At 49.8% G+C, this 27857-nt stretch overlaps 3 protein-coding genes across 4 annotated transcripts; 1 reads left to right on the plus strand and 2 right to left on the minus strand.

Moving 5' to 3' along the window:
* Positions 1 to 935: 935 nt before the first annotated feature.
* Positions 936 to 13188, plus strand: UBE2Z (ubiquitin conjugating enzyme E2 Z). Of its 2 annotated transcripts, XR_008825941.1 has the most exons (8): positions 936 to 1361; positions 3155 to 3227; positions 5025 to 5212; positions 7145 to 7256; positions 7855 to 7967; positions 8509 to 8599; positions 10427 to 10807; positions 12937 to 13188. XR_008825941.1 is itself a non-coding variant. In XM_056362425.1 (7 exons), exons 1-7 carry the CDS (start codon positions 1039 to 1041, stop codon positions 10595 to 10597), a joined length of 1071 nt encoding a protein of 356 aa, XP_056218400.1. In that variant the 5' UTR covers positions 936 to 1038; the 3' UTR covers positions 10598 to 11944. The 2 variants fall into 2 exon arrangements, 1 of the variants encoding a protein (XP_056218400.1); XM_056362425.1 differs by lacking the exon at positions 12937 to 13188 and having other exon boundaries at positions 10427 to 11944.
* A 41-nt stretch (positions 13189 to 13229) lies between these two features.
* SNF8 (SNF8 subunit of ESCRT-II) lies at positions 13230 to 17584 on the minus strand. Its single transcript, XM_056362426.1, has 8 exons — positions 17492 to 17584; positions 16938 to 16988; positions 16241 to 16379; positions 15750 to 15854; positions 14948 to 15020; positions 14156 to 14297; positions 13915 to 13989; positions 13230 to 13476 (listed from the first exon to the last, which is right to left on the minus strand). The coding sequence occupies exons 1-8, from the start codon at positions 17543 to 17545 to the stop codon at positions 13339 to 13341; spliced, it is 777 nt and encodes a 258-aa protein (XP_056218401.1). The 5' UTR covers positions 17546 to 17584; the 3' UTR covers positions 13230 to 13338.
* Positions 17585 to 18472: 888 nt separating this feature from the next.
* On the minus strand, positions 18473 to 23644 carry GIP (gastric inhibitory polypeptide). The gene is made up of 5 exons (XM_056362427.1): positions 23571 to 23644; positions 22374 to 22520; positions 21921 to 22052; positions 19667 to 19759; positions 18473 to 18689 (listed from the first exon to the last, which is right to left on the minus strand). The coding sequence occupies exons 1-5, from the start codon at positions 23642 to 23644 to the stop codon at positions 18680 to 18682; spliced, it is 456 nt and encodes a 151-aa protein (XP_056218402.1). The 3' UTR covers positions 18473 to 18679.
* Between the last annotated feature and the right edge of the window lie 4213 nt (positions 23645 to 27857).

The following is a 27857-nucleotide window of genomic DNA, read 5'->3' on the forward strand; positions in this document are numbered from 1 at the left end:
GGAAGGTGAGCACTGTGGGAGGTTATCTCCTTTAGGTAATTGAATTAATGCAGCTCCCCAGTGTTCTTAAAGCCCCTGGAGCAGGATTGTGGCCTCCCTGGGGATGTGAATGGGGTGCAGGCAGTGCTCTGTCCAGAAGAGCTGCTTATGCCCTGGCGAGGGGAAGGGCCTGCGAAGAATTTGACTCAAACTGTTCTGCGACTTCTTGGAGAAACAAAAAAGAGCTCAAGGGAGACTTGCTGGTGGAACTAAAAAGGAAAAATCATAAGCAGGTGGCCAGGCTGGCTGCTGGGAATGAATGTGTAAGCCTACAACGGTAACACTGTGCTTCGGGAATCGTCGTGGGGCGCAGTGGTCTGCGTGTCTCAGGAACACAGCAGTTGCTGGTAGCACAGCACGTTGCGTTTATTCTCCCTGATATGTATAAAAATGGGCATAAACAACTTCTTGTACCCCTGGCAAAGCGACTGTGACCTTGAAACTCAAACCGTTTGCGTGCAGCCGCAGTGTGCTGTAGGTACCCGAGTGTCTGGCAGGCGGCGCGGGGGTGAGGGGCCCCAGCGGTGTCCTACGGGCCACGGCGACCCCCCAGCGCTCCGGGCGGGCTCTGTCGCTTCCTGAGGGTGCCCTGAGGCGCAGGAGAGGGCTGGAAGGCGGCCCGGCCATGCCTGCGCAGGCTGAGGCGTGCTGGGAGCGAGCCTGTTGCCGCAGAACGGTTGTTTTTCCGCCCAAAAAGCCGCAAACTAGGATTTGTGCCGCCTCCAGCCCCGCAGACATCCGCCGCGGCAGAGGGCGCGCTGCTCCCGGTGGGATACTCTAGCCCAGGGTTACGCGTCTCTGTGGAAGGGGCGCTCTGGCGCCAGTGCAGAGACTCTATGGTGGCTGGGGGGAGTTTGCGCCGGTAGTGGGAGGGGGGAGCGGGGGCGGTGCCGCTCTGGCCGGCGATCGGTGGTGGAGGCGGGGAGCGGGGGCCGCTCTGGCCGGCGGACTCGCTGGTGCGGAGTCCCGGAAGCGGCGTTCCCCGAGGCCGGGCGCGGAATGGCGGAGAGTCCGGCCGCCGAGGAGGCGGCCCCGGCCGCGGTGCTGGCGGCGGCGGGTAGCGGCGGAGCCTCGGCCGGCCCGGGCGGGGGCGCGGGGAGCCCCGGCGTCTTCATCCCCGCCGAGTTGTGGGCGGCGGCGGGCTTCGGTGCTGCGACGCCGGGCGCCGGCGTGGCCCCGGGGAGCGGTGGGGCCCCCATCGCGGCAGCGGCGGCGGCCGCGGGGGCCGCGCTCCTCACGCATTCCGCCTTCTGGGACCCTACGGTTAGCGGTGACTGGGATAGCGAGCGGCCCAGCCCGGCCTGCCTCCTGCGGATCAAACGGTGAGAGAGCCTCCTCGCCCTGGGCCCGGTGGCTGGGCCCGCGGCCGGCTCTGCTGGCGAGCTGGGGGGTGGCCCCGGGCCTGGCCAGCTGTGTGGGCCGGGAAACCCCCGGGCCCTGCCCCGGCTTGGGCTCGGGGGGCTGCCCGGGCGGAGGGCGGGCACGGGGCAGAGGCTTGTAACGGGGCAGAGACACCTGGCTTGTCCCCGGTAACCTCGAGGGGGTAATGGACCCCTGGGCCTCACCGTCCCCTCACCAACAGGCCTGGAGACCTGGAGGTGGGCCTGGGGACAGGCCCCGGTTCCCCCCTCACATGTCCCGGGGTGCTCCCGGGGACAGGCCCCAGGCCCCCACTTCTGTGTCCTGGGAACAGGCCCCAGTCCCCACTGTTCTCCGGGACTCCCCTTGCCCAGGTGTTTGGGTGACGATGGAATCTCACACTTCCCTTTGCCCTGGAGCCGTGGACCCCTGTATCACCATCCAGGGTCTCTTTCTCCATCTGCAGTTTCTGGGGTGTTTGGCAGCAAAGCTCCTTGGTGTGTGGCTCCGATCCTGCCCTCGGGATCGCTAGCAGCTCCTTGGAGGTGCTGTTAAATGGGGAGGGGAGCAGGTTTGTAACTCCCATTAACGGTCAGGTTTTTTATACTTAACCTGCCTGTAGTGATCCTTCTTCCTGCTGATGCCCATCCGTTTGGTTGCTCTGACTTTTTAAAGGTTCATCTGGTTAAACCTGGTGTGTCGATAGCCTTTAATATAACAAGCAGTCTTGTATTGTTAGAAATGCTGGCACTGTTTCAACAAGTTCTTCCTCTTCCTTCAGAGCAAGTATCGCTGCCTGCCAGGTTCTTGCTCATCCTTGTTCTAGAGCTTGTATAATGTCTTCCGAAGATGGCACCAGCTATTTGGGCAGTTTCCAATCCAAATGCCAGAAGCACTAACCTTGTAACAGTAGGCAGGAAGGCGAGGCTCTGCTGTTGCTTTTGCATTTGTTCTCACCTTGAAACCTCTGAGCTCTAGTTGCTTCCGAAATGGGAAGGTTGAGTGGGAGCTTGTCCTGGAGCTCACTGCAGCTCTGGTTATGGGAGGGAGGTTTTGGGTGATGGAAGGTAATAGGTGCCATTCGATTTATCTGTAAATTGCATGGAGTTGTAGGTGATTTATTGTTTTTCACTTCATTTGGTTTGAGTTCCTAGAGAAACAAGGCCGTTGTGATCAAGCTGTGTGTGTGCGTGCATTCTCACTACTCTTGAACCTGCTGTCTGATTAAACCCAAATTTGTCAGAGTGGTAACGTTCTCAAAGGCAGTTGAGTCATGGTATGTTTGGGGAAAACCAAATGACTGGGTATATAAGAGGGATCCTGTAAATAGTCTGAGTGTGGAGAAGGAAAACACAGGGAGGAGAAGTCATCCTTTAAACAACAAACTTCACCTAGAAGAACTTTCAAGTGATTACTTTAGGGGAAGTTTATGGTTGAAGTTCTACATGCTGGGGCTGATCCATGGTGAAATACAAGACAGCAGTTAGTCAAGGTGCACTTGTTCTGATGTCTTGTGTATTGTTTTCCTGAATGCTGCTCGTGCCCTTGAAATGCCTCAGCTGTTCTGGGGGGTAAGTTGAAAGAGCCCAGCCAGAAAACAGAGGCAAAAGAAAAATGTCTAGCTCTTTACAAGTTTCTGTCTTAAAAGTCTGTCCCTTTGCATCTGTGTGCAGATTTGTCATCTAGAACGTTCAGTGCTTCAAGGGCTGATGAACGCCAAGGGAGATCTTGACTAATTCCTGTTTCCTTTGTTCAGGGATATCATGTCCATTTACAAGGAACCGCCCCCGGGAATGTTTGTTGTGCCTGATCCCCATGACATGACCAAGGTAAGAGAAGATTTGGAGCTGCTTCAGCTTTCCACTTCTCTATATGTTGCTGCTGATGGCTGCTTTAAGGGTGTACCCAAATGGAGTATTCCCTTCATGTTTTGAGAGAAGTCAGGGCGAGTCTTGCAAAAGCATAATGAAGTTCCAGTTTTCTTGGTGGCATTGTGATGGGCTGTATTTATAATGGGAGGAGGCTCTCAAGGAAACTGGCTGTGTGGAGAGATACCATCACAGGAATCCGAGGAGCTTCCACAGATAAAGCCAGCTCTGCTTTAGAGGCCCTGTGAACCAGTGGGGTACTGATTCAGCTCGTTTCATCCTACTGATGCTTGAAAACAATCAACAGAGCAGCTCAAAGGAGAGCTCTGTGGAAAGCTAGTGGCCATGGGGGGCTTCTCAGAGAAGCTAGAAATGAGAAATGTCCATTAGCTACAAGCAGTGCTGGAGTATCTGTAATCCACCTGCGGAACCTGGAGATGTTTAATTGTTGTGAGCTGGCAGTGAGGTGCGTCCCTGCAGGCGGGCCCTGTCCTGCTGCGGAGCTGCCGGCTGGGTTCTCACAGGTACCAGGGTCGCGTGCAGGTCTGACCCACGCTCCCACCACATCGCTGCCAACAGACCTGCTCTCTAGGGACACGGGCATGGCTACGGCTTCTCCTGCCCCAGTTCTTCCCCTCCTGGTTCTCGGGTTTTTCCAGGACTGGGAATTTCCAGTTATGCCAGAGAGAATGCAGTGAGCTGGGAGGCAAGAGGTTGCTCAGTGTTCTTGATCCAGTGTGTTTCTTGGCTGGTGCTGCCCTTTCTTTAGCCAGTGTCACCCGGTCTGGCCATGCTGGTTTCTGGGTGTTGTATGTGCGTGTGTGTGAGGTTGCTTTGTTTTTTCCTCTGCTGCACACTTCTCCCACCCCCCTGACAAACGTGGCATCCCCTAAATTCCCCCTCTGTGTAAGTGCCTGCCCAACTTAGTGCCCCTGGGGTCTTGGAGGTAGCACAAAGGGAGTGTCTCTGCACAGCCAGCTCCCACCTGGGGCTCTTACTGCTGCTCTGGCTTCCCTGGTGTAGATAGCTGAAAGCACCAAAATGCTCTTCAATGGAAATGCAGGTTTGTAGAACACCAGCCTCAGGGCTTTTAACTGAAATCCTGGGGAGGTAAGAGGATCATTAAAGGAGACTGCTTGGATCGCTTGGGGAACAAGCTTCCTTAATAGCCCAAAGGGAGTAGATTTCCTGGTATACAATTGGGATCTTGGAGGGTAATTAGCATGGAGAGAATAGGGTCTCAATTTTGGATCCTGGAAGAGGAAATTGAGTGATTGGTTTTAATAAGACCAAATCAGCACAAGACCATAAAATTGAGGAATGCACAGAAATTCTGAATTTTTTTTCTTTCTAAAATTAGATTTTTTTTCATGTTTGAAATCTTTTTTTTTTTTTTTTTTTTTTTTTTTTTTTTTTTTTTTTAAGCATAGCTTACCACCTGAACTGTGATTCAGTCTGGTTTGGGTTGTATAGAGATGTATGGGAGGCAGCTGTTGTGGACTGTGGCCAAACTTCACATTGGAAACCTGCTTTGCACATTGAGTGTGGCAGAGGGGAGAGAAGTGCACAGCAGTGGCTCTGGCTAACGAGGGAAGGAGGAAGGGTTAAGTATGGCCTGCACATGGGTGTGCTTGTGGAAGATGCTGCCTCTGTGCTGTTGCCTGGGTGGAGGTTTCTTGCCTTTGGTTGGCTTTGTTGAGGATTTGACGGTGCTGCACAATTTTGAAGTGGTGCGCAAGACGGGCTTTTGTTTTCCAGATTCATGCATTGATCACAGGCCCATTTGACACGCCTTATGAAGGGGGTTTCTTCTTGTTCCTGTTTCGCTGTCCTCCAGATTATCCCATCCACCCACCAAGGGTCAAACTGATGACAACGGGAAATAACACAGTGAGGTTTAACCCCAACTTCTACCGCAATGGGAAAGTCTGCCTGAGTATTCTAGGGTAAGAGGAGACTTTGGCTGTTTTGATGGGAGATCAGGAGGTGGCTGCAGGCTGTGTTCTGCCTCACGCATCTTTCTCAGCACATTGTGCCTTGATGTTGCCCCAGACGCGTGCTTGGATGCACCTTTATGCTTCTGCGAAGTCATGTGCAGAATCAGAGTCTTAAAGCGGCACAAATTCCTCTACTGACGTAAGAGCCTAACTTGTGTTTAAAAGCACCTGAGAACAGAGCAGGGGAAGCATGAAGTTCAGTGGATGCTGCCGCTTTTCTCCTGCTTCCCCTTGCAAAGCCTCGGACCAAGCACTGCATTTCTTCCGCTTTTGCGCTTTGCAGCCTGATCCTTAATGTTCTTTGAATGTAGGTTTTTGTGGTTTTAATTTCCTCTCTCTGTGTGAGTTTGAAAATAAATAAATAAAATTAAAAGCCACTAAGAACTTCCTTGAGAGCCATTTGACTGCTCTGGGCTTCCACTTACACGTAGTATGTGGGGCTGAGCGCTGTGTGTAATGATTTACAAGCGCTGCTCCCATGATGCCTGTTCAAACAGGCTCCACGGCTGCAAATGCTCGTTATTCACCTGCCTGATTTTTAAACATGTGTAAGTCTTGGCTGATTGAATGGCTCTTACAGCTCTGCCAGAGGAACCCAGGCCACGGTGTGATACTCCCAACCCCAGCTGCAACAGTTTCAGTTGCCAGTAAAGAAAGGCTTTTGCTGAGGCTCTGGACTGATGCAGCTGGGTTGTGAGTACCTGGTTCCTTCTGCTGCAGGGAGGCAGTAACAGCGGCCAGGTGAGGAAAGGGCAGCAACAGCTTGAATTGCTGTGGGGATTTGATCAACCAGCACAGTCTGAGGGCTGATGTGGTTATGACTGCCTTTGCTGGTATGGTTTCAGCAGTGCTTTGCATGTGCCGCTCACACCGAAGTTGGTGCAAGTAGCTGATACCAGTCAGCTGATAGGTGCTGGTCGAGGCACATGGTGCTGGGAAATACCTTGCTCAGTGTAGAAGTCTTCCTGATCCAGCGAGCTGGATGCCAGCACCTGCAAAGCACTGAGGTGTGCAGGGCACGTCCTTATCTTGGAGGTCTGAATGCCCAGCAGCTCCCGCACAAGCTGCTGCCTTGTGGCTCATGCAATTGTAGCCCTAGCATGGAAGCTAAATTATTGAAGAGTGAACAAAGAGCTTCGGCCTTAGCAGAAATGGGAAGCGCAGAGGGAGCTGCAAATGAAAGGATTTAGGAAGAGCATATATGGGTCAGCACATCCTTGTTCAGCTCACAGGGAGACAGGTCTGTATCTGGAACTAGGATATTAAGGGCAAGCAGCAGAGCAGCTTTTTCTGCTTGTGCTGTTCTGTGCGAAGGTTTTTGCTACCCTGCGTGTATGAAATGGGCATTCCTATACTTATTCCTGTAGTAGAGCATCTGTTAGTGCTTTTGATGGCAGTCCTTGCACTGAATGTCTGTATTACAGACTGCACAAGTCATGGTCTTGTTTGAGTCTTGAAAATCAGATTTTAGTTCTTGAAAATTGTTGGGTTTGACTTATGGTAGTGCTGGGAGCTTGTGTTGCTCCAGGCAGCTGTGCAAGATGATAGACATAGCTTTAAAGTTCCCTGTAAAATGCTTGGAAATGTGTTCTTCCTCAACTCGTGTGATGCCCTGTGTGTGTTAGCAGTGGAGTGGGGTTAGCCAGCCTCTTGTCTTGCTCAAGTACTCATTTGGTTGAGAGAATAAACTACTTTGACCCTGAAAACTTCCTCAGTGTCCAGTGCTTCCCATATCTGTAGCAGCTGTTTCTTTTTCTGTTGCATTTCTGTAAGAAGTAAATGTGGTTTCCCGAGCTTTCTGATCCTTGGCCGTTGGAGGGGTGATGCTCACTGAGCCAGTCCTGCATTGTTAATTGATGCTTTTCTGTTTTGATGCTTCAGCACTTGGACCGGGCCTGCATGGAGCCCAGCACAGAGTATCTCTTCAGTCCTCATCTCCATCCAGTCTCTGATGACTGAGAACCCTTATCACAATGAACCCGGCTTTGAGCAGGTGAGAGTTTGAGGTGGATCTCTCTGGTTCTGCAGCTATTTCTCTTTTCCCTCCACATCTTGCTCCTGGTGGCAAATCCCATTCTGGAAACTGGGACAAAAGTAGGTTATGCTGCTTGGCTCTTTTTCAGCTTGCTCTGCCTCTAGTCAGAGCTTGAGGGGGAGTTGCAAGCCAGCTCTGAACCAGAGGCTCCTTAGCTCGCCTATATGTAAGGTAATAGAAGAACACGAGGCATTTGAGAAGTATGGGATGGCTCTTTGTTTCTCTGCTACATGACTCCTGAAATGGCTTCCCTGGGACATTTAGTCATGCGGGAACCAAACTACTCAGGTTTTCATGGTCTCCAGCATCTCAGAGAGAGGCTGATTTCTGTGCTAACTTCGTCAGTTGACCTGTCTCCACAGCTGTGTGAGTCCAAGGCTCTGGAGACAGGTAAAATCTTGCCAGCTTTTCATTTGCAGTATAAACTAGCTCAGCATACACAGAACAGACAGAGCTGTAGTGGGTTCATGCACCAATGAAATTCATCAGGCCCAGGAGGGAGAGACGAAGAGCCATTGCAGTTGCGTGGACTCACTGGCCCAAATTCTGTTTCCAGGAGAGGCACCCTGGGGACAGCAAGAACTATAATGAGTGCATTCGGCATGAGACCATCCGAGTAGCAGTGTGCGACATGCTGGAAGGGAAGTGTCCCTGTCCTGAGCCGTTACGGTATGGAAAAGAGGCATGGAGGGAGCATAAGAAAGTGGTGTAGGGAAGCAGGATAAACGTACCTGGCTGTTATTCCTGAGATCCTGAGAGTTGCTTCAGGGAAGAGCAAGTCTTTTAACTCTGCTTGGTCCTGCTAAGAGTTGTTTTGTTTCCCCTGAAGTGGATGGCTGTGTCTCTGTGGTGCCCAGGAGCTGTGCATTGACAAAGCCTGTGTTATTGTGCACAATGGCTGCATCCTCTGACTCGTGTTTGAGAATAAATGTGCCTTGTCTTATAGAGGAAAAAAAAAATATCTTGGGCTGGGGGGGGAGCACAGCTGTTGTGGAATCACGTGCAGGCTCTCTTCAGCTGCAGTGATGCTGCAGTTTGTTTCACTCTGTGTCCTGCCTCACTGTACCCTGTTAGCTGACTGGGACACACTGTATGGCTGTCCATGCTGACAACGTGAACTGGAGTTCAGTGGGATGGGGTGACCCTGGATGATGATGTGAGTGTTATAACACTGTCATTTTGTGTTGATCATTTGCTCTCTCGCATGCAGGGGCGTGATGGAGAAATCCTTCATGGAATACTATGACTTCTATGAAGGGGTGTGTAAAGAGAGACTTTATCTCCAAGGACAGACAATGCAGGTGAGTGGCAGACAGTTTTCCTGTTGATAACACGCTGCCTTAGATAAGGCTGACAAACAACAATGTGCGGCACATGGGGTGGATCTGGATCTTTTCTGTGAAATATGTATTCCAACTTTGTATCAGCCATGAAACTGAGACGTTCCTGTGGAAGAAACAGTATAATTCTCAAGTTCAGAGTATGCACACAGTTTTTCTGTGTTAGATTTTCAAGGCTGCTAGATTTCAGAGTGCTGGACCTGACACCCTCCCCAGGCAAGCAGGTACTTCTCTCAGCGGTGGAACTGGCACAGTGTGTGTTCATGCGGATTTGATGTTAAGCAGGGAGGGTGCGTGCAGGTTAACCAATGCTGGTGGCAACTGAACTTCATTGCAGTATTTTCTTGTTGGGTTGCTGCTAGAGTTTCTCGTTTTCTGAGGTTCTTTTGCTCATACAGCAGGTAGCAACTTTTCTCTGACACCCCTAGTTCTGTGAGATGAGATTGAAAGTGGGTGACTGAGTCAAGTTACTGAGGAGGGAAGGAGTGGGGGAACACTGTCAATATAGCAGACACATCTAGACAGGTTGAGTTACAGGAGCTTGTTTCTGCAGGAAAGTAGACATTAAAGAATAGATTACAAAGCTAATTTGCATATGAATAGGTGTGTCTTCCTCATCAGCCACCTCTTGTCTGACTCGTTGAGAAATTCCACTGCTAAGGAAAGATGGAGGTGGTTGATTTAATGATTTTGTCTCTGAGCCCTTTTTTCCTGTCAGTGCATTGCTGGCTGTGTAATTCATAAATTGAAAGGACTCCCAGAACAGGAGAGTTCATGTTTGGAGTGACAAATTCTCATAAGGAAGGTCTGTGCCTGACTTACAGCTGCAGAGAGTACTGAACTGAAGGCAGCGAGTGAAGTTTGGTGACATTAGAGGATTGTCAGGTTTGGTTCCACTCTTGTCTCTTCTTCAAGGAGCCAGGACTCAGTTGCTTTTCTCCAGGGTTTATGAAGATCACTGTGTTGTGCTCGGTTCCCAGAGGCAGTGACTGCCATGGCTGGTTTTCTGCTCGCTTGTAAATAGTAGTGCAGGAAGCATGAACACGTGCTGGAGAGATGGTTTTGTTGTCTTCATTACCCTGTTTTTCAAACTAAGTCGCTCCAGGCTCAGTATCAGTTAAGTGCATGCAAGACGTGCTGTCTTGTTAACTTTGGGGCCACACGTTGGCTTGTACTGAAGATTCCCATCAGGTAGGACAGCGTAAAGTGCACCAGCACCTTATATAGCCCTGGCAGTGTGTCTTTGACCTGGGAAGGGCGTGAAAGCAGCAAATGCTAAATAATCTCCAAAGACTTTCTGCCTCTGACTTGGCTACATCTCAGCTGGGGGGCTTGGTTTAAAACGAAATAGCGATGCTTTCATTTGGACAGGGTCTGTAGCACTAGTACAAAGTGTGGTCAAGTGTTCTGGCTCCTGGATTTTAGAGGCTTTCATTTGTAATGTTTTCCCTGCCTCCCTGGAGTGGTCTTGAGACCAAATCTTTGAAGTAGTTTACTTCCTCAAATCTGGGAGTAGAAATTCAACCCATGTCTGCTTGGCCTTTCATTTGTTTCGGAAGTTTGCTTAGGTTTGTAAGGTTTCCCAAAAGAGACTCCACACAGAAGTTATCAGTCTTCAACCTCTGCCACGACAGTGGGAAGTTAAGGGGCCTCTCCATCATAAGATGGAATTTAACCCTTAAGCCTTTGATAATTTGTTGCCCGATTACTATGCAGCTCTCTCCTTTGTGCCTCTTGCCAGACGGATAATGGTCTGTATTAATGGGCTTATCTATGGTTTTCTTCCAGGATCCTTTTGGTGAAAAACGAGGCCACTTTGACTATCAGTCCCTATTAGTGCGTTTGCAAGGAATTCGGCAGAAGGTGCAAGAGAAACACCAGCAGGAGAATACAGAAATAGACTCTGAGAGCAGCTCCTCCGAGACAGAGACAGACACTCAGGGTTGCTCTAAAGCTTAGAGCTACGGTAACAGTGGAGAGGCCAAGCCATGGGGATGTTCTGTCTTCACACTCTAGAGTACCCCTGACAGACTTGACAACCAAACCAATGCCAGAGCGGAGGATACTGCGGGATATCTCCTGTCTCCTTGTACTGCTTTGGTGGATAACGCTGAATGAGAAGACTTCATGCTAGACAAAGCCAAGCTTGTGACAGGCTACTCTTAAAAGGTACTTACTATGCTAGAAAGCCGGAGCATGTGGCATCAGGTTATTTTTTGGAAACACCTACACTGGTTGGTTTTTTCTTTTTTTTTTTTTTTTTTTTCCTCCATTTGATTAAAGAATGAGATCTAGACTGCAAATCCTCTTTACAGCTTTTCTGTTCCTAGACAGTGAGCCCTTTCCTGGGGCCACGCTGAATGTGGAGCTGTAGCTGTGGGAGCGCTTTGATGAGTCCAGGGTATGACAGGGCCCACGCACTGTGTGCCCAGGCGAAACCTTTTTGTGCGGGTTGGGAGAGATGGAGCCTCTCTGCTCTGTGGAGCCCATCTACTTGATGTCTTTCTTCTAGACACTGTTCTAGACAGACCAAAGATAAAGAGCAGTGGTGGAATCTGGGCTCCTTTCTGAAAGCTTTACTCAAGCCCTGGGTGACTTCGTCCACTGAGACTTTGGGCACAGAGGGGTGGATGCAAAGTGGAAACAGCAAGAATCCATAAATCAAGTGCAGGTGTGTTCATCCTGGCATTTTGGGGAAGGGAGGGTGAGAAAATCATTGTTCAGAGATGGGGGGAGCACTTAAAAATAAGCCTAGTTTGTGTATTTGATTTGAAGTTAGCATTCTAGAAATATTTTATTCTGGCTGCTCTGAACGGAGCTGTTCTGTGTCCTTAACTGAAGTACTCTGCTTTCCACCTCTCTGATCAGTGTATTATTTTATTTTCCTTCCTTCTTCCTCCTGCCACCTCACTCGCTGCTGCTACCTTGATCCATCAGATTGAGATGCTAGGATAAGGGGCAATTCTAGCTAAGGAAGCCACTGTTCACGGGCGGAGTCCTTCGGAGGTGTATGCCTTGTTACTGATAAATTCCTTTGCCAAACTTGGCTGAGTCCAGGCGAGCCGAGTGTTGTAAAGTTTAACACTTCAGTGTATTTGACCGTTCTAAAGAGCAACTTTTTACTGAGTGAAGGCCACCCTCTTGGAGAGGTGTCTGCTGGCTGTGAGTGCCATTACATCAAAGATGTATTCAGTGTAACTTGGGTGGAGGTGAATTACCGTTTCTCCAGGCAAATGAGCCTGCTGATTGATTGGAGCAGTAGAATGTTTTGTTGTTAAAGAGCTTAATCTATACTTTTTTTTTTTTTTAAATAATTTTTATGGGAGCTTTGCTAGAAAGCTAAGCACAAAGTTGCACATTGTCCTGGGCCCTCTCCCAGTTCCCTTAAACACCTTCCCACCAGCTCGGCCCTGTTTCAGACTCCTGATGGTGGTGGGAGAACTTCCAACGCAGTCATCTTCTAAAAAAAGTGCAGAAAGAGGGGCCAAAAGACCCCTGCTGCGTGCTGTACGAGAAAGGCAATGCCCCATGCGTCACTGAATTATTTTCAGTCTCTGTGATTTGTATCAACTCTTGCAGAACTCAGAAGCCTGCACACTGCTGCTTAAGCAGCTCTGAAAAGCTGAAAGGTGGAAACATTTCTGAATTATTTAACAACTTGAGAACCTTTTTTCCTTTTAGCAAGCAAACTCCCCTGGGTCTGTCATTGGCTTGATTTAGACTTAAACCCTGTCATCCCTCAAGGGAAAGCTGAACTTACATAGGACTCACTCAACACATAACACCAGAGGAGAGTGACTAAAGTGGTGTTCAGCTTGCGATGAGGTCTCGGGGAGGCAGGGGGTCTCCCGAGAAGTCATGAGCTGTGTGCTACTTTACCGCCTCTGTAATCCCATTGTAAATGTCACGTTGTTTTTCACCATTCAGTAGCATTGCGGGTAGAGCTGTGACTCTGCTGCCTTCCCAAGGCAGAGCTGGTTCTGAAATCTGTTTGTGATGCATGTGGCGTTACCATCCACTGATACAACGAAACAAGAAAATGCCTTATTGTGGACACTATTCACATAACTAGCATGTGGCTGTAAAAGAGAAGCATTAGTTTTATAGCTCTAATGTTGTCCTACCATTTCTGAATGTTTCCATTTCAAAGTGACAATCCTCAAATGACTGCTCTAGGCAGAGATGTTTTAGCAACAGATTTTTAGACCTGATTTGAAAATATATGCACAAGAGTCACTCTAAGATACCTTGTTTATATACTATTGTACATAAGATTTTTTTTTTTTTGTGCAATAAAGTTTGTTTTGGCAGAATCTAGGCTGTGGTACTCCTTAGTGGAACAACGACTCATTCACAGAGCAGAGAGGACTGCAGAACAGTTTCTCAGTGTCACTGCTGGCTCCAGGATTCTTTAGCCAGAGTCACATTTGCATCGTCTGAGACTGCAGTTGCAAAAGCAGCTTAGATAATTTCCTTGTTGCTGTGACAAGGTATTTAGTTGCCTGTAATGGTAAGTGGCATTTCCACCCACAACAGAGGGGAAAATTCAGAGGTAAGCAAGTATGAATTAGTCCTGGTAAACTTTTCAAGCTAGACACTTTTTACAAAACTTTTATTTCAAGTCCACTGTCCCTGTGTTTCAGGTGATATGCAAATAACCTCACAGGAAGAATTATATACAGGCACAGAACATGTAGCAGTCAAGGTATTGCCTCCTTGGCTTCCTCTGGAGTGATTTCCTGAGAGTACAGCTCCGTAAAGAGAGCGGGCAGCCAGTACTGAGGTTCTCCTGCTGCCTGCATATCCAGCCAGGCCATTCCTTCCTTCAGCAAGTGTTCCTATACAGACAGAGCGGAAACTGTGAGTGAAACTTAACTAAATGGCTGAGAAGCCATTCACAACAGAGGCCTGACCCCGTATTTATTCGAGGGTAAGGGAGAGCTTAGAGTTTGGGCTACAGTAATTTTTAGTCAACTTGACCAGGAGAAATATAGTTCAGACATCCAGCCATGCCCATGTTTGTGTAGGACCTGAGCTAAGAAGATTCAAGTTTTAATGGAGCTTAGCAAAGCCACAGGAATATATGCAGCTACTGAGATTCCGCTTTCCTCGCTCTGCTTACGCAGCACGTACTCTGCCTTTGGTCAACCAGCAGGCTTAGGATCCCCTGTGTGTGTTGTGATAACATGTCCCCAGCCAGGTGTCTGCTGCAGGGCTGCGCGAGCAGTCACTCTACACTGTCATTGAACTCCGTGACGTGAGACCTTCATACGTACCAGCACTTGCTTTGCACGTTCCGTCTCCCACTTAAGACTGGACCTGATCTCACTGACTGTTACATAGCCCTTTTTCTGAAAAAAGAAGAAAAATACTCTCTGCTTATAGTCAAGAATTAAGTCCATAGTTTAAAAGAGTGTGGACAGTTTTGCCTGCAGGCCTGGTCTAATCAGTTTCTCATCATGGAAGCAATAAGGTTCTTTCAAGGTGGTTGTATTTTAAAATCTCCTGGCTCAATACCTCTGCCAGCTGCAAGACGACAGTGTGATCCATGTTCAGTTCAGCTGGCACTGACTGGATCAGGTATGTTCCGCCAACAGGGATAATCCCAAAGCCGTTCCCCAAGACCTTCAGTTTCTTGATGGCACGAAGGAGATCATCCCTGAGAAGCAGAGGTCAATGCAAGGCTTTAGAGAGCCTCTCTCAAACTGCACACTACATTCTGTAAATGAAAGCTTGATGTGCAGAAGCTATGAGCAAGAACAGCCCCTTGGAGCTTGCTCCAGTTTCAGCTGAAACAGCTGAAAATTTTTTTTATAAAGCAATTTAGAATTAGTGTTATTATATAAATACATATATTATACAGATATAGTATATCTGTGCCCCCCTTCAGAAGTGCAGACTTGCGTTAGACACACACTGGTGGCACCGGAGCTGCAAGTGTTAAACTTTAAGATTCAGCCCCAGTTTGTGATCATGGCAAGTTGTGTCCTGAAGTCTGATTCTGTAATGATACCCGAGTCCCTCCCTTACAGCTCGGGAGCCCAGAACCGCTCCAGCACATTGTGGCAGTAAGAGAGCTGGATTTTCAGGGAACCAACTGTCTCCAGCTCAAGGCAACAGTCCTTTACACCTTAGGGCTCCCAGAGAAAGCACACTGCTGCTTTCTGAAATGGTTAAGTCATTAAATGTGGATCATGTGTAAGTGACTCCATTGACAGAAGTCAAATTTGGAGTCCCATCACAGCTGGAGATCAGTCACCCCCTTTTCTTCCCCAAATCTACTTGATTCCCCTTTACGCAGACACTCACTGGCTGACATCCTGAGCAAACTTCCCCCTTCCCTTCAGCACTTGCTGATGAAGTTCTTCCAATGTTATCAGACCTAAGAGTCAACAAAAGAGGACAGGAAAGCATTACTGCATAGCAGTACGATTACTCCAGCAAGAGCAGTCAAGGGTCCTTCGTGCATTTGCCACTGGCTCACCCCTGCCTTCCATTTTACAAGTGGCTGTTCATTGTTCCCAGAATCAAGCACTGGGTGGGATAAGCACTGAGTCCCTTCTGTTCCCAGGACTAACATGCGGCAGTCAGCTGTTGCCTTTTCCCACAAGACTCAGGCTTCAACTGACTTTGCTGTAGCCCAGTCCTGGTCTCAGATTGCCCCTTTGGAATGAAGAACATCTACTACCTTTTCATTAGGCACTTATCACTGGTATTCCAGCTCTTCTGAATATTGCTGTGATCCTTCGGAGACAAGCTTACTGCCAGGTTCAAAGCAGTAACCTGGCAGTTTTGTAATCCTTCAGGATTGTCACTGACCCCCGCTCCTTCCCCATGATACTGTGAGTTATGGTTTTGTTACCTAAACAGGGCAGAGCTTGTTGATTTCTGTAGGAATCACTAAAGCTGGCTGATTATCAGTGGTAGCTGTAACGTGTTGGAGAAACAAAATGAGGCTTTTGAGGAACAAGGAAGACTTAACTGCCATCTTGGTAATTTGTGAGATCTAGTAAAGAACGCTACACAGAGCGATGCAACTCATTTTCCACAGCAAAAAGGTATCTGTCCTCCTATTAGCTGTATCTCAGAGAAACCAGAGTGGGATCCTCACCTCCATTCCTGTGTTTCAGAGCCAAGCAAACTTCAATGATCTGCACACCCAGCTCGTAGTAAAAGTCTCCAACTCCCAGCATCTCTGACCAGAATCCTTTACCGGCTGTCAAGTGAGAAAGGGGAAAGCAGTTGGACCACTGGGCAAAATATTCTTCCTTAACAGTTACTGATGTGAAGCAGGCTGCTCACAAACCTCACTGTGAGGACTCAGGTCTGTTAATGAAAAGTCTCCACTTTATAGAATCATAGAATTGTTTGGGTTGGAAAAGACCTTTAAGATCACCAAGTCCAACAGTTTTGGTTATCTCCACCCATTTTCCTCCCACCCTTTTAAGTAAATAGCACCCAAAAGTACACTGCACCAGTTCACAAGCCCTGTGAGTCAAAACCCCATCAGCTTCACTCGGGGACAGCTGCCACCAGCTTCAGTGCGACCTGTTTACAGTGAGAGATCAGCGAGGTCGTTAACCCCCCGTGCCTGTTCCTCACATGCCAAAGGATCCACTCCGATGGTTGCACACATATCCTGGAACTGGACCCGGAACTCGGGGTTTTTACGGATCTCTTGCTTGTGCTTGCTAGCAAACTCTTCTAAGTTGGTCTTAAACATGTCCAGCTGCTTAGACATCTGAAAGAGAATCGCAGAGAAGCGTTTCTGTGTTCGCACTTATTTAATGTGGTTTTTCTGCCAAGGCAGCCCCCACAGGCACTGAGTGAGTAGAATCCTCAAGAAACACTGAGGTCTCTGACGTGCTGCCTACCCAGTGCTGATGGCCCCAGTGGTCTTAAAGGAAGGAAACAAGATAAAAATCACTCAGTGAAATCAGAATTCTCCACATGCACGCTTTTAATACTGAATACAAACCAGTATCAGACCACAGTGGAGATAAGACAAAGCGAAGGCCAAGAGATAGGCTTGAGGGGGGCAGCAGTGACTCAGTGATGTACACAGAAGCAGTTCTACAGAAATGAGATGTTGCCGAGGTCTCGAGAAGGGAGGCAGTGCAAGGCTTGCAGCAAACACCCCAGCTCTGTGAGGGAAAGGCAGCCTAACGGGTGCCATTGTTACCCACGCTGCTCATGGATAACGCTCCGGACACCAAAGCAGAGCGGGAAGCAAAGGCCAGGTTTGGGCTGGGCTCACAGCCAGTTATTGCTGCTGCCGGGGCAGCAGGGGATCTCCCACCTGGGCGAGCTGGTCTTCGGCCAGAACCGTCCCTCGCTCCTTGTACTTCGCCTGCAGGAAGAAAACAGGATGATGGAGGCAGTGCTGCAGGTGGACCAGAAACCAAAACTGGATGAGGGAGATGCTCCGTAAGGATGGCTGAACCAGGAGGACATGCGGACCAGTGCCCTGGGCAAGCAGGGAGTCCACCGGGGATGGCAGATGTGAGAACAGGGATGGCCCCACACCGAGCCTGGCACCCCCTGCCACAGGGCTGAAGGGTCCTGGCCCCCCTCACAGGGTACTAATGGCCCTGGGCAGCTCCCACCACCCAAGACCGGGGGTCCTGGCCCCCCTCACGCGGGACTAATGGCGCCGGGCAGCTCCCTCCACCCAAGACCGGGGGTCCTGCCCGCCTCCCCAGGGGCCCGGAGGGTGCTGCCCCGTCCCAGCGGCTCTGGTACCCCTCCACGGGCCGGGGCCGCTGCCCACGGGCCTGACACCCCCCGCACCGGGCCCGGCCGCCGCCCCCCCGATCCCGTCCCCCTCCCCAGCGAGATCTCGACGCCCCTCACCTCCGCGAGCTTCTTCTTGGCGATGGCGCCGGCGCCCACCCCCCGCCGGTGCATCCCGGCCCCGCCGCGCCGCGTGACGTCATCTCCCCGCGACGGGCGGGGTGACGCACGGCAGGGGCGGGGCCGCGCCGCGTGACCGGCCCCCCTCGCGTGACAGGGCCCCCCCGTCACCCCTCCCGAGGGCGGGGGGCGCTGGGGGGCCCAGACCGCGCGGGGGGTCCTTGTGTGTGTGTGCGCGGGGGGAGGACGAGACCCTGCTGGGGTGGGCCCCCCGGGGGGGGAGGCCCGTTTGCGGGGGGACGCTCCGTGGGAGGGGTCCCCCCCGGGGCGGGGGGGTTGCCCTCACTGGAGGGGGGTTTCAGGCTCCCCCGGGGTGGGGGGAGCCCTGTTCGGGTAGGCATGACACCCCCCCCCCAATAGATTTGAGTCCCTCTTTGGGGGGTCACCTCTTTGGGGTGGGGGGAGTCTGCCTCTGGGGTGGGGGGAGCTCGGTTCGGGTACAGGTGGCCCCCCGAAATGGAGTTAAGTACCTGTTTGGGTAGGCCCCCCCCCCCCGGGTTGGGGGTAGCCCTCAGTGGAGGGGGATTCAGTCTCCCCCGAGGTGGGGGGAGCCCCCCAAATGAGCGTAAGTCCCTCCTTGGGGGAAGGGGTCCCCCCCCAGGAGTGGGGGGCTAGCCCTCAGTGGAGGGGGGCTTCAGCCTCCCCCAGGGTGAGCCCAACTCGGGTGAGCCCAACTCAGGTAAGCCTGCCCCCGCAGATGGAGGTAAGTCCCAGTTTGGAAGGGGGGGTCCCCTCTGTGGGAGGGGCCCCTCCACGCTGGGGGGTCAGGCGGGAGGGCGAGCTGGGGGCGCCTGTGTTGGGGCAGCCCAGCTCCCAGCCCGGTTTGTTGGGTCCCGAACACCGCAAATCCTGTGTGGGAATCCCGCCGGCCCCCTCGCTGGCACACACGGTGGGTGACTCTTTAACAACCTTGTTTGAAAGGACATACCTATTTTTTTTAACTCATATTTTATAGCCCATCCCCAAATTGGTTCTTCTCCGAATCTTACTTCAGCTTCAAACCCAACTCTTTATTGCTTGCATTAGCAAAACGGACAATATGCACAGAAGGGAGTGAATGTAGGGTCCCTTCCTCCTCCTCGCGGGTCTTGCTGGGGTGAGGAGAGCGTTCCCTGGGGGGTCCTGGAGCTACGCAGTCCTAACAAAGCAGAAGTGGGAGAGAAAAACATCAATTCCTGCGGTGTGGCGCTTAACCCGTTTTCATTTGGTTCCGATAGGAAACAAGGCACAAGTTCTCGCCTTCCCTAGCGACCACCCCCCCGGGTACTTTGCAAATCCATTTTGATAGCAAGATGTGACTCCAAGTTAGTATCTAATAGTAAGTACCTACAAGTTTTGAGGAAAAAAAAACCCAAAACCCAGCCAGCAGCTGGGTAGAGGAGAGAGATGCAAATCAGTGTTTCTCCGCAGGAAAGGCTGCAGTATGAGCTCAACAGTTATTTGTTTTCCCTGGCCGGCTGGCCGGCCACTCGGCTCATATTGTCTGACCAAGCTGCCTGGAATTGTCTGTAGCACAGAGCTGCCTCTTATTTCCAACCTACATTTATTCATGGCCAGTTCATCCCTTTTTGTTCTTATGCCAACTTTTGCCATTAGCATAAACAGCTCTTTTCTCGCTTGTTTTTTTTAATAGATGGTGACTTTGTCTTACTCGGCTAAGCATAGGATGGGCTTGCTGTTCCCTGGAGCCTCCTTGGGGCCCTCCCCTGCACCTTTTGCATCCTGGTTACTTGTGTTTCTCTCTGAAAGCCTTTCGTAGCAGTGTACAATGCACAGGAAAAAAAAAAAAGACACCTCTATTTTCTCATTAAAAAGAGGGGGAAAGGCTTTACTAACCTCCCTGCTCTATAGACAGCAATTTTTTTGCAATCTGTCTTTCCCCATCTTTGTTGTATCAATGAGCTGAGGATACTTTTGCAGGACCAAACTCTGGCCAGAGCCCTTAACTCTCCAGTCAAATCCAGCTGAGCTGTGCCCTGTAAGCACTCAGTGGTTATCTAAAGAAATCCTAAATTCCTTGATTGAGCACTGCAGCAAGTGGCTTTGGGGACGAGGGCTGGGAAGAGTTCTCTAGGGATGCTTGTAACACCAGGAATGGGTAGAACAGCCACTCACGCTGGTCTGCAGAGATCAGTCGACATCAGCCATGTCAGAAAGTCCTGGTTCAAAACATCCTTCAAACCTTCTGAACCTTCCAGAGAAGTAAAACTGCAAGAAACGTGCCATGCCATGAAGACAGAGGAGAGGCAACAATCCAGATGCAGTACATAACAGCTTCTTTTCCCCATCTCCTCAAGTTCACAGGGATATTTTATTTTCCTCGTCTTCTACTGTCTTTGACTGAGAGAAACCCACAAAAAAGCTTTAACCTCTCTGACATGGTGAGCTCCTTGCACACAACAGTGCCTTGATCTTGGCGTGTATGGGCTGCCTGGCGGTGAGCATGTCTATCCGGCTGGGGGGACGAGCGGGAGCTGTGCAGTGACCCCCCCTGCACCCCACCTCCTCCTAGACCCAGCAGGCATCAAAACAAAGGCAGAGCGTGGGTGAAGCGGCATCTACACTCCCAACTCACAAAGGAAAGTCTTTGTTTCCGAGAAGGACTTTCCCCCCTGCAAGTCCTGTTTTTTATTTGCAATTAAGGAGATTAAGGGAGACACTAGCAAACAATTTTTTTCTAAATGAAGCTAATCAAGCTGATTAATCTCTAGCATCAAAGGTTTCCCTTCCCCCCTCCACCTCCCCCCCCAGAACAGGTTAGACAAACATCTGTCAGGAACAGTTTAGGGCGAGTTGATCCTGCTTTGGAGCAGAGGTCAGACTGAGTGACCTCTTGAGATCCCTCAAAGCCCTCATTTCTTTGATTTTGTATTTTCAGTATGACTAGCGATTCTCGGTGTCTGATTTTCTGAGTGCTCGGCCTGAGACACCTCTGTGAACCAGAACTCTGCTCGTTTCCCCCACCCCGGGTCATCCCCTGCACCCTGGTTTCTAAAGCAGTTTTCATGCAAAGGCTGCAAAAGACAACAAATGCCCCCAGATTCTTGTTCTGGGTGACTGTCCCATGACTCCCTGTAGTTAGAAATTCCATTTATTTTGCCAGAAGAGGCTAGGATTGTGCCTGAAGGATGTGGGCTGTGTGCGGTAAGTGCTTTTTTTCCCTTCTCGCCACCATTTTAGGACTAAGCAGCAGCAACCTGTTAGGTTTTGTAAAATCCCCTTCATGTTACAGAAAGGAAATGTATCCCTCATTCATTTGTCAGTGGTTTGTGTGTTTTTTTTTTTTTTTTAATATATAAAGTGCCTGAGAACAGATTTTTCCTTGGACTCGTGTCTAATTTGCTTTTTGAACATTTGTGACATAAGCTAAGACTGGGGGAGGTGAAACAGGCTATTGACAGGCTGTGGATATGCTGACACAGCACAAAGCCGCGCAGGGCTGAGATACACAAGCGTGCTCACAGCCAGATGGCTTGGGAAAGGCAGGCACGAGCTGCAGCACCAGAATGCTCCATATGGACTCGGTTACCTTGCCCAGAGGTACCTGTTCCAAGTGAGCTCGTATCGCCATTGTAACCGTGATGATTTTAAGATAATTACATCTTAAAAAAAACAAAAATCAAAAAAATCTGTGCCTTTAACTGGGGATGCTCAGATCAGAAACAAACTGGGAAATTCCTCCTGGGTCAGGCAGGCATCTCTCCTGCCTGGTTTCGCGTTTAGATGACAGGCTCTTCATAATGAGAGCTTGTAGCGGTGATCCAAGGAATGAACCGTTTTGTTTCTTTTTTAGAAAATGAACCGGTCAGGTGCTGAGAGTGTGAACGAGTGGGTTGGGTTTGTTTTTTTTTCTTTCCCCCCCATGGCTTGATTTGATCAAATCAAAATGTTTTGTAGAAATGTATCAATTTCATCTCATTTTCGCTGGGGAGTTTTCTTTTGAGAGGGCTTTGTTTTGATTAGGTCAAAGCACTTCATTTTGACTTCTCTGTTAGGGTGATGTTAAAGGAGTGGATGCGCTTCAGCCCTGTCAAAAGTCCGCATCTTGACCTTATCAAAGCGCTGGGGTTTGATGAAGCTGTGCTGACATTTGCAAAACAAAAGATGACCCAAATCATCTATGTTTTTGTAAATTTGGGGTGGGGGTGGGGTGTGTTCTGAGAAATTTAAAATCTAGAGAAGCCTTTTTTAGTCTTTGTTCTTTTCCTCACTCATGAGGCAGAATGGCGAAATGTGAAATTTCCTTTTGAAATCAAAATCCTCTCATTTTCCTACTTGACACTGTTACCATTGACACCTGCCCCCAAACTCTCCAAAACTCTTGGAGACCTCACCCCTCCCGGTGACCAGACCTGTTCTCCAGTCTCACCTCTGGTTTTTCTTGGCTTTCAGCAGCCAGGTGAAGAAGTCCTTGGCTCCCTGAGCGCCCAGGTCGAAGCTCTGGCCGTCCCCAGCTGGACCTCGGGGCTCAGCTTCCCTCCTGCGCAGCTCCGCGGCGCTGCTGCAAGGGCGGAACGGGGCGATGCCGGGCGGCGCCACCAGGGGGCGCCACAACGCCGCGTTCCCCGCACCCGGCTCCCTCCCCCCACCACCGGCAGGGCGGGCGGCGGGCTCGGGCAGGGAGCGGGGTAGCTGTGCTGTCTGACAGAGCAGAAACGTTATAGGACTTATGAAAATACAAGAAATAAAGAAAACCAGCTCCCTGGAGAATCACTGCTGCGGTCCAGGAAGAACCTCGGCTCCCCATCCTTCTGTAGCCATAGGTCGGCTGACAGCAGCTGGCGGTTTGGACCGTAGGAGCGCTGGGAGTCTACGCACTTACTCGCTTTTCTTCTCCCGTCTGGCCAGCAACCACTCCACAAAGTTCTTCTTCAGCATGGTGTCCATCGTGCGGCTGTAGTCGCTTGCCAGGGTGGCCTCGGAGTAGCGCCGCTGCACTGGTCTGGCACTGGGGATGCTGATGCTTAAACTGGGGGAAGAGCACAGAGGCAAGAGTGAGTCCTGCTTCGCCTGGGCTGCCCCAGCGGCCCACGTGCTCCCTACAGTCCGCGAGGTTTTGTGATCACTTTGGATCCCCCTTGGAGCCGGTGACTGTTCCCGCACTGAGCTCCTCGTGGGTTCTGCTGGCTGCGAACGCGATGGCAGCTCGTGTCTGACCACCCGGAAGGAGATGGAGGAGCAGAGCTCTGGGTGTTTGCTGGCAGCCTGGACTCAGGGAGGCTTTCCCTGCCTGATCCTCACAGATCATGGCTCCGAGCTCAGGCACCCAGTGTGCTTGGGCTGCCTCTGGCCAGCCGTGCACCTCGGGCCAAGGAAACCTGTCCCCGCATCCTCGAGAGGCTCAGGGGCGAGTGGCAGGAGACCAGGGCTGACCTTGAGACCAGAGCCAGTCTGACAGGGCAGACAGTTGGTGGCTACCTACGTTACTGAAGGATTTCAAGACAGATCCTTTTATAGTACTGCTATCTGGGATTGCAGCAAGCTCTCCTGCTCTAATGAGGGATCTTTTGGATCTTCTCAGGTGGTAGCTGGAAATTTTGTAATAGGAGTCTGAGAAATAGAGGGAAAGTCTTTATAATATACCTCCTTGATGTAGGGAAAGGTAGGGAAAGTCTTTATAACATACCTGCTTTATGTAACCAGTCATCTTTTCAGACTATTTCAAATACTGGGTGCCCCCACCCTCATTCATGCGAGAGGATTACATCTTGTTTCTAGTTCTCAGCCAACCTTCTTCTCCTGGTTGACTTCCAGCTTGTTCCTCCTAACCCAGAGCCATGGAGTTTGTAGGGAAAACTTGGGAGTTCCTGGCTCTGGCTCAAAGGCTCAGGGCTTTAGTTTGATATCTCTCTTATCATGTGCTCATCTTTGTATGCTTGGCTGTCTCTATTATCTGAGCTCTACCTCAGGACTCATGTTCTCACCTACTCACCAAGATGCCAATGGAAAGAGTCCATTTGCCTCCAGTGAGGAGCTGGAAGAGTCTCAAAATATACTGTGAGCTTTCCAAAACACTTACCCTGAGACGTTCTCTTCCATCAAAACAAACCCCAGAGATGCGAGGAGCAGAGAGAGAACTTTGAAAGACATCATTTTCTCAGCTGGTTTCTCTGTTCAAAAGCAAAGGGCAATCCAGATGTCCGGCCCCTACGAACACATGGGACATAAGTGACAGGACAGTGAGCCCAGGAGGATGTGTGGTGGCTGGGCACGTGCCTGTGCTTGTAAATGTGTTTCTTCAGTCCTTGTGCTTCGAGCAGCCTTCTCCATCCTACAAAGCCTTATTCTGCCGCTCCCAGTTAAATCACTTTTTCAATGCCAACGCTCTTTCCCACCCTGGTGTCTTTTAATGTTGGTTCCCTATACTTTTATTGTAACCATCAAATTCATTGTGAGTTGCACATTCCTGGAGGCAAGGGCTTTGTCTTCCTCCATGTTTACAAGCTGACCCTGTGGGTACCTCATTGTGCTTTAAGGGTCGATTCAATCTTGAGTATGTGAACGGGAACCTACGTTGGATCAGACAATTCAGCAGCAACGGCATCCCGCTTATCCCACGCTGCAGTTCCGCAGGATTTAGGAGCCTGATCTAATTTCTGGGACAGTTTCTGTTGGGGTGGGTAATGCCTTATGTAGGGACTGGAGCCAGAGTCAGCGAATATCAGTTATGAAAAACACCGCATGGACAGTGACAGGATCGGATTCCAAGATTTATTAGTTTCAAGCTGTTCCGAGTCTTCATGTCCACAGTTCGGCTCAAAAGCCCTTGGACATTTGAGCTCTTTTAATTACTATTCCAGCTTTGCAAACTCCGTACAAAAATGGTTCTGATCATGGCTCACAGATATGTTTTGTTGTCCCTCACCTCACTCTTTGTCACAGCTATTTCTGGAAACAGCACTGCGATGGAGAGCTGCTGTTAACAGGAAGGATAGTACAGTAACAAAACGAAAAAGGTCTAGATCAGGACTCAAATATTCCATCCTTCAAAAATTTATTCATACATCTATAGAACTTTACTCCTTTAAGTAGTAATTTGTACTCTTATGACAGCCCAGTTCTTATTTTGGAGAGACCAATAATTTGCAAGTTGGGATGTTGTTTGTAATTGTGGCATTTTTTATTTCTGGAAAACTGTGACATCTTTTACAAATGTTTTCATTTTCATACTGAATGCATTACATTATCTCAGATACATCGAGTTCTGAGGAATGCTCTTAAAAGCAAAGGTGTAATGTAATGTTCTGAACACTGGCAAAATCCCTAAAATACTTAGAGCTAAAGCAATAAAAGACAAATAGTTACAGAGTGTGTTAACAGCAGAAATAAATTCCATTATACAAAGAGCTGAGGAGTATTTTAAATAAGAACGGGAAAAAAACATCATGATTAAATAACTGAGGCTTTCCCTTTTATTTGCTTTTCATTTCATATATTGGCGATATAACTGAGGGTACGATGATGGATCTGAAAATAGCTCAGTTGTGCGAAGAATATTGTTCTGCTTAGGGTAATTATTTATGATACTAGGAGAGAAAATGCATTGTAGCCTAATTTTAAGGAAGGACAGTTCTCCTTCTCTGCAGAATTTACCCAGACAGGGAGGGAAAGCAATCCACATTTTCAGAGGCTGTTAAAAACCCATTTTTTAATTAATACAAGACCCCTTTGCCTGCGTGACACTGAACTGGGGTAGTTGAGCTGTGCTAGCCCTGCCTGGCACGGAGTTTGCTGTGATACCTACGCTGTTTTGATCCTGTGATTTGACTTGTTCATCAAAGGAGGAGCAACTCCTTTGTATCTTTGCAACGTGAAAGTTTGGGATCTTTGCAACGTGAAGGTCTTCCAGTCCCCCATACAATACTGTCTGCTTTGGAAGAAACATTGCCCCTGTTTTATCCATAGCTGGGAGGTCCCCAAAAGCAACCAAGAACCAATTTCTCCTTGTTTCCCTGTGCAGGTGCAGATCCCAAACTGCTATTTGCCACATACTGAATCCTCCTCTGAAAGAACCATCGTTCCCTTTACAACCCAGCAGCCACGCTGCTGCGGGTCCTTCCTGCCAAAGCTACTGAGAGAGTGGCTAGTCCTGTACCACTTCAGGAAACCCTGCGCCAGGGATACAGGCTGCTCTGCTCTGCTCCAGCTCCTGCCTGATGCTCTCAAACTGCTCGCTCCCACTGTTATTTTAGGGGGGGGGGGGAGGAAAGAAAGTAAAAAAATACAACAAGAGAGACTAACATAGAGCTGCTTACCTTTCTCTGAAGCTGCCCAGAGGATTTCAGTTGGTTCTAGCACTGAGGAGACCTTCCAGGGCTTTTATATATGTGAGCTCTGCAGGACCAAACCCACTCCCATGAGGTAAACAGGAAATCAGGCACCTAATCAAAGCAATTCAAACCCACTTAGAGCTGCTTCATTAAGTCTATTGACCTACAGAGCAGGAAAATAACCTTTTAAAATTTGTTTACATTAATGGCAATTAAACATTACTCTATCACAAAATCAAGAATGAACGTGGATTGTGGGCATAAGACATATGGCGTTGGTCTAAACCTTAATTCCGCATAGCACCTCCTTCCATGGCAAAAACTTCCTTAATTTCCATCTTTTCTTTTGCCAAGTGTAAGTGCTGTCTCAGAGAGATCCAATCTGCTCCTTGTCTTTCTTACAGAAAGAATATCTTTGCTACAATCAATAGCTTCTATCATTGGGATTTTTTGGTCACCATCAAGCCTGGGCATCTCAACTGTGGTCTGAAACCCTTTGTGCAACCCCCCCAAATACTGAAAACAGCATCTGTCCCCCAAAACATGCATTCTAAGAGAAGAAAACTTGGGGTGGAAGGTGGCAGACAGGACTCTAGTAGGCAATGGTGAGGCAGCATTGGTTAACGAGGCGGATGGTGGCGGCACAGCAGCTGCCTGTAATGGTGAGGGGTGGTAGGGGGACCTGAGCCCCCATTTGGGCTTTTTCTGTCCTGAGTAGGTGATGGAGTGTTTCCTGGTGGCTCTGCAGCTGCTGGGGACATGGGTCAGTGAGGCCACCACCTCACCCTGCCCTCGCACAGCTGGATCTAGGACAGCAGATGTTCTGCAGATGTGAATTGTGCCATCAGAGTAGGAGGGGTGAACCCACCTTCCCATCAGCTCTGCTGTGACTACGTGCCCGGTAAGATGTTCTCCCTCGTGCTTGACTTGCCTGCTTTCCCTGAGTCCCTCTGGGAGAGCTCGACCCATTGCATTTTAGTGTGTAAATCTCGTTTAGGGACTGCTACCAGGTGCTGCTCTAGGATCCCCGTCACACCCAGCTTCAGCTGCTGAGGGAAGCAGAGCAGGATTGTGCCTGTGCCAGCCTAACCCAGGGGCTGAGCTGCGCTCGCATCGTTCCGATGCGCGGCAGTGCCCGTGGCTGGCTCATGGCACGGTCCCGTCCGCAGCTCGGTTCCCCCGAGCAGCCTGAACTTTTGCAGGAGGTTATCCAAGTTACAACCTTCCCCTCAGGTCTGCCAGCTTTTTTTGATTATTATTATTTATTTTGTGGAGCTCAGCAGAGCGGCTCAGAGCAGTAACCCTGCACACCTGGGTGTAGGAGGGGTGCGTGTATCCTCCCAGGTTTGTGCTGGCTCAGCTACATCAGGGATTTGTGTGGGAAAGAAGTAGGATTTCTGGTTGACAGGGCTGAGCAAGAAGCAGCCCTTAGTGGAATTGCAGTAATAATGGCAAAATTGGAGTGTCGGTGGTTTCGGCGTGGGAGAGGGTTTCGCTGTGCTGGCACGGTGCCCCTGGTGTATCTCATCCCAAACACATGCAGAAATCCAGCACGGTGAGGTGCTTCTCTCCACGGAAAGGCTATCCATTTTGTAGTTCCTTTCTATAAAGTGTCTCTTTCTGCTCTTCTGAGAAGTGCTGCTGGGACAGAGCATCGGATACAGGCTGGTTTCAACCGCTACCTGTGTTCCTGCCCCCAAAGACCACAGGGTGCAGAACAAACGCCGCATCCACCTGCCCCCGGCGCAGGCAGAGGCGAGCTCTTGCTGCGCTGCAGTTATACAACCCCCTGCCCAACCAGCCTCTCCAGCAAAAAAAATCTTGCACCTATATTGCATCAAGATAAAGGCTCAGAAGGACATTATTAGTGTAGATTAAGAGTTCAGTGCTATTAGGGAGTAATTACTACTTTCACAGGAGCTACTTAACATGTGGCTTCGTCCTTTAGCTTGCAGCGCACAAGCGTGCCAGGGTCTCCAGAGCTTTTCACCCATGCAGGAGCATTGTGCCTGCTGTAATAAATGATGCACTATAAT

Source organism: Falco biarmicus, chromosome 17, assembly GCF_023638135.1.
Source record: "Falco biarmicus isolate bFalBia1 chromosome 17, bFalBia1.pri, whole genome shotgun sequence".
Classification (NCBI taxonomy): domain Eukaryota; kingdom Metazoa; phylum Chordata; class Aves; order Falconiformes; family Falconidae; genus Falco; species Falco biarmicus.

Coding starts and splice junctions, on each gene's coding strand:
- UBE2Z (XM_056362425.1), top strand. CDS start 1,039: ATGGCGGAGAGTCCGGCCGCCGAGGAGGCGGCCCCGGCCGCGGTGCTG. Junction 5,213..7,144: donor GTCTGCCTGAGTATTCTAGG/GTAAGAGGAGAC, acceptor TTGATGCTTCAG/CACTTGGACCGGGCCTGCAT. Junction 8,600..10,426: donor TCCAAGGACAGACAATGCAG/GTGAGTGGCAGA, acceptor GTTTTCTTCCAG/GATCCTTTTGGTGAAAAACG.
- SNF8 (XM_056362426.1), bottom strand. CDS start 17,545: ATGCACCGGCGGGGGGTGGGCGCCGGCGCCATCGCCAAGAAGAAGCTC. Junction 15,021..15,749: donor TCTGAAACACAGGAATGGAG/GTGAGGATCCCA, acceptor GTTGACTCTTAG/GTCTGATAACATTGGAAGAA. Junction 14,298..14,947: donor TTTGCTCAGGATGTCAGCCA/GTGAGTGTCTGC, acceptor TCTGCTTCTCAG/GGATGATCTCCTTCGTGCCA.
- GIP (XM_056362427.1), bottom strand. CDS start 23,644: ATGATGTCTTTCAAAGTTCTCTCTCTGCTCCTCGCATCTCTGGGGTTT. Junction 22,521..23,570: donor ATGGAAGAGAACGTCTCAGG/GTAAGTGTTTTG, acceptor CTCTTCCCCCAG/TTTAAGCATCAGCATCCCCA. Junction 22,053..22,373: donor AGACGGGAGAAGAAAAGCGA/GTAAGTGCGTAG, acceptor CCGCCCTTGCAG/CAGCGCCGCGGAGCTGCGCA.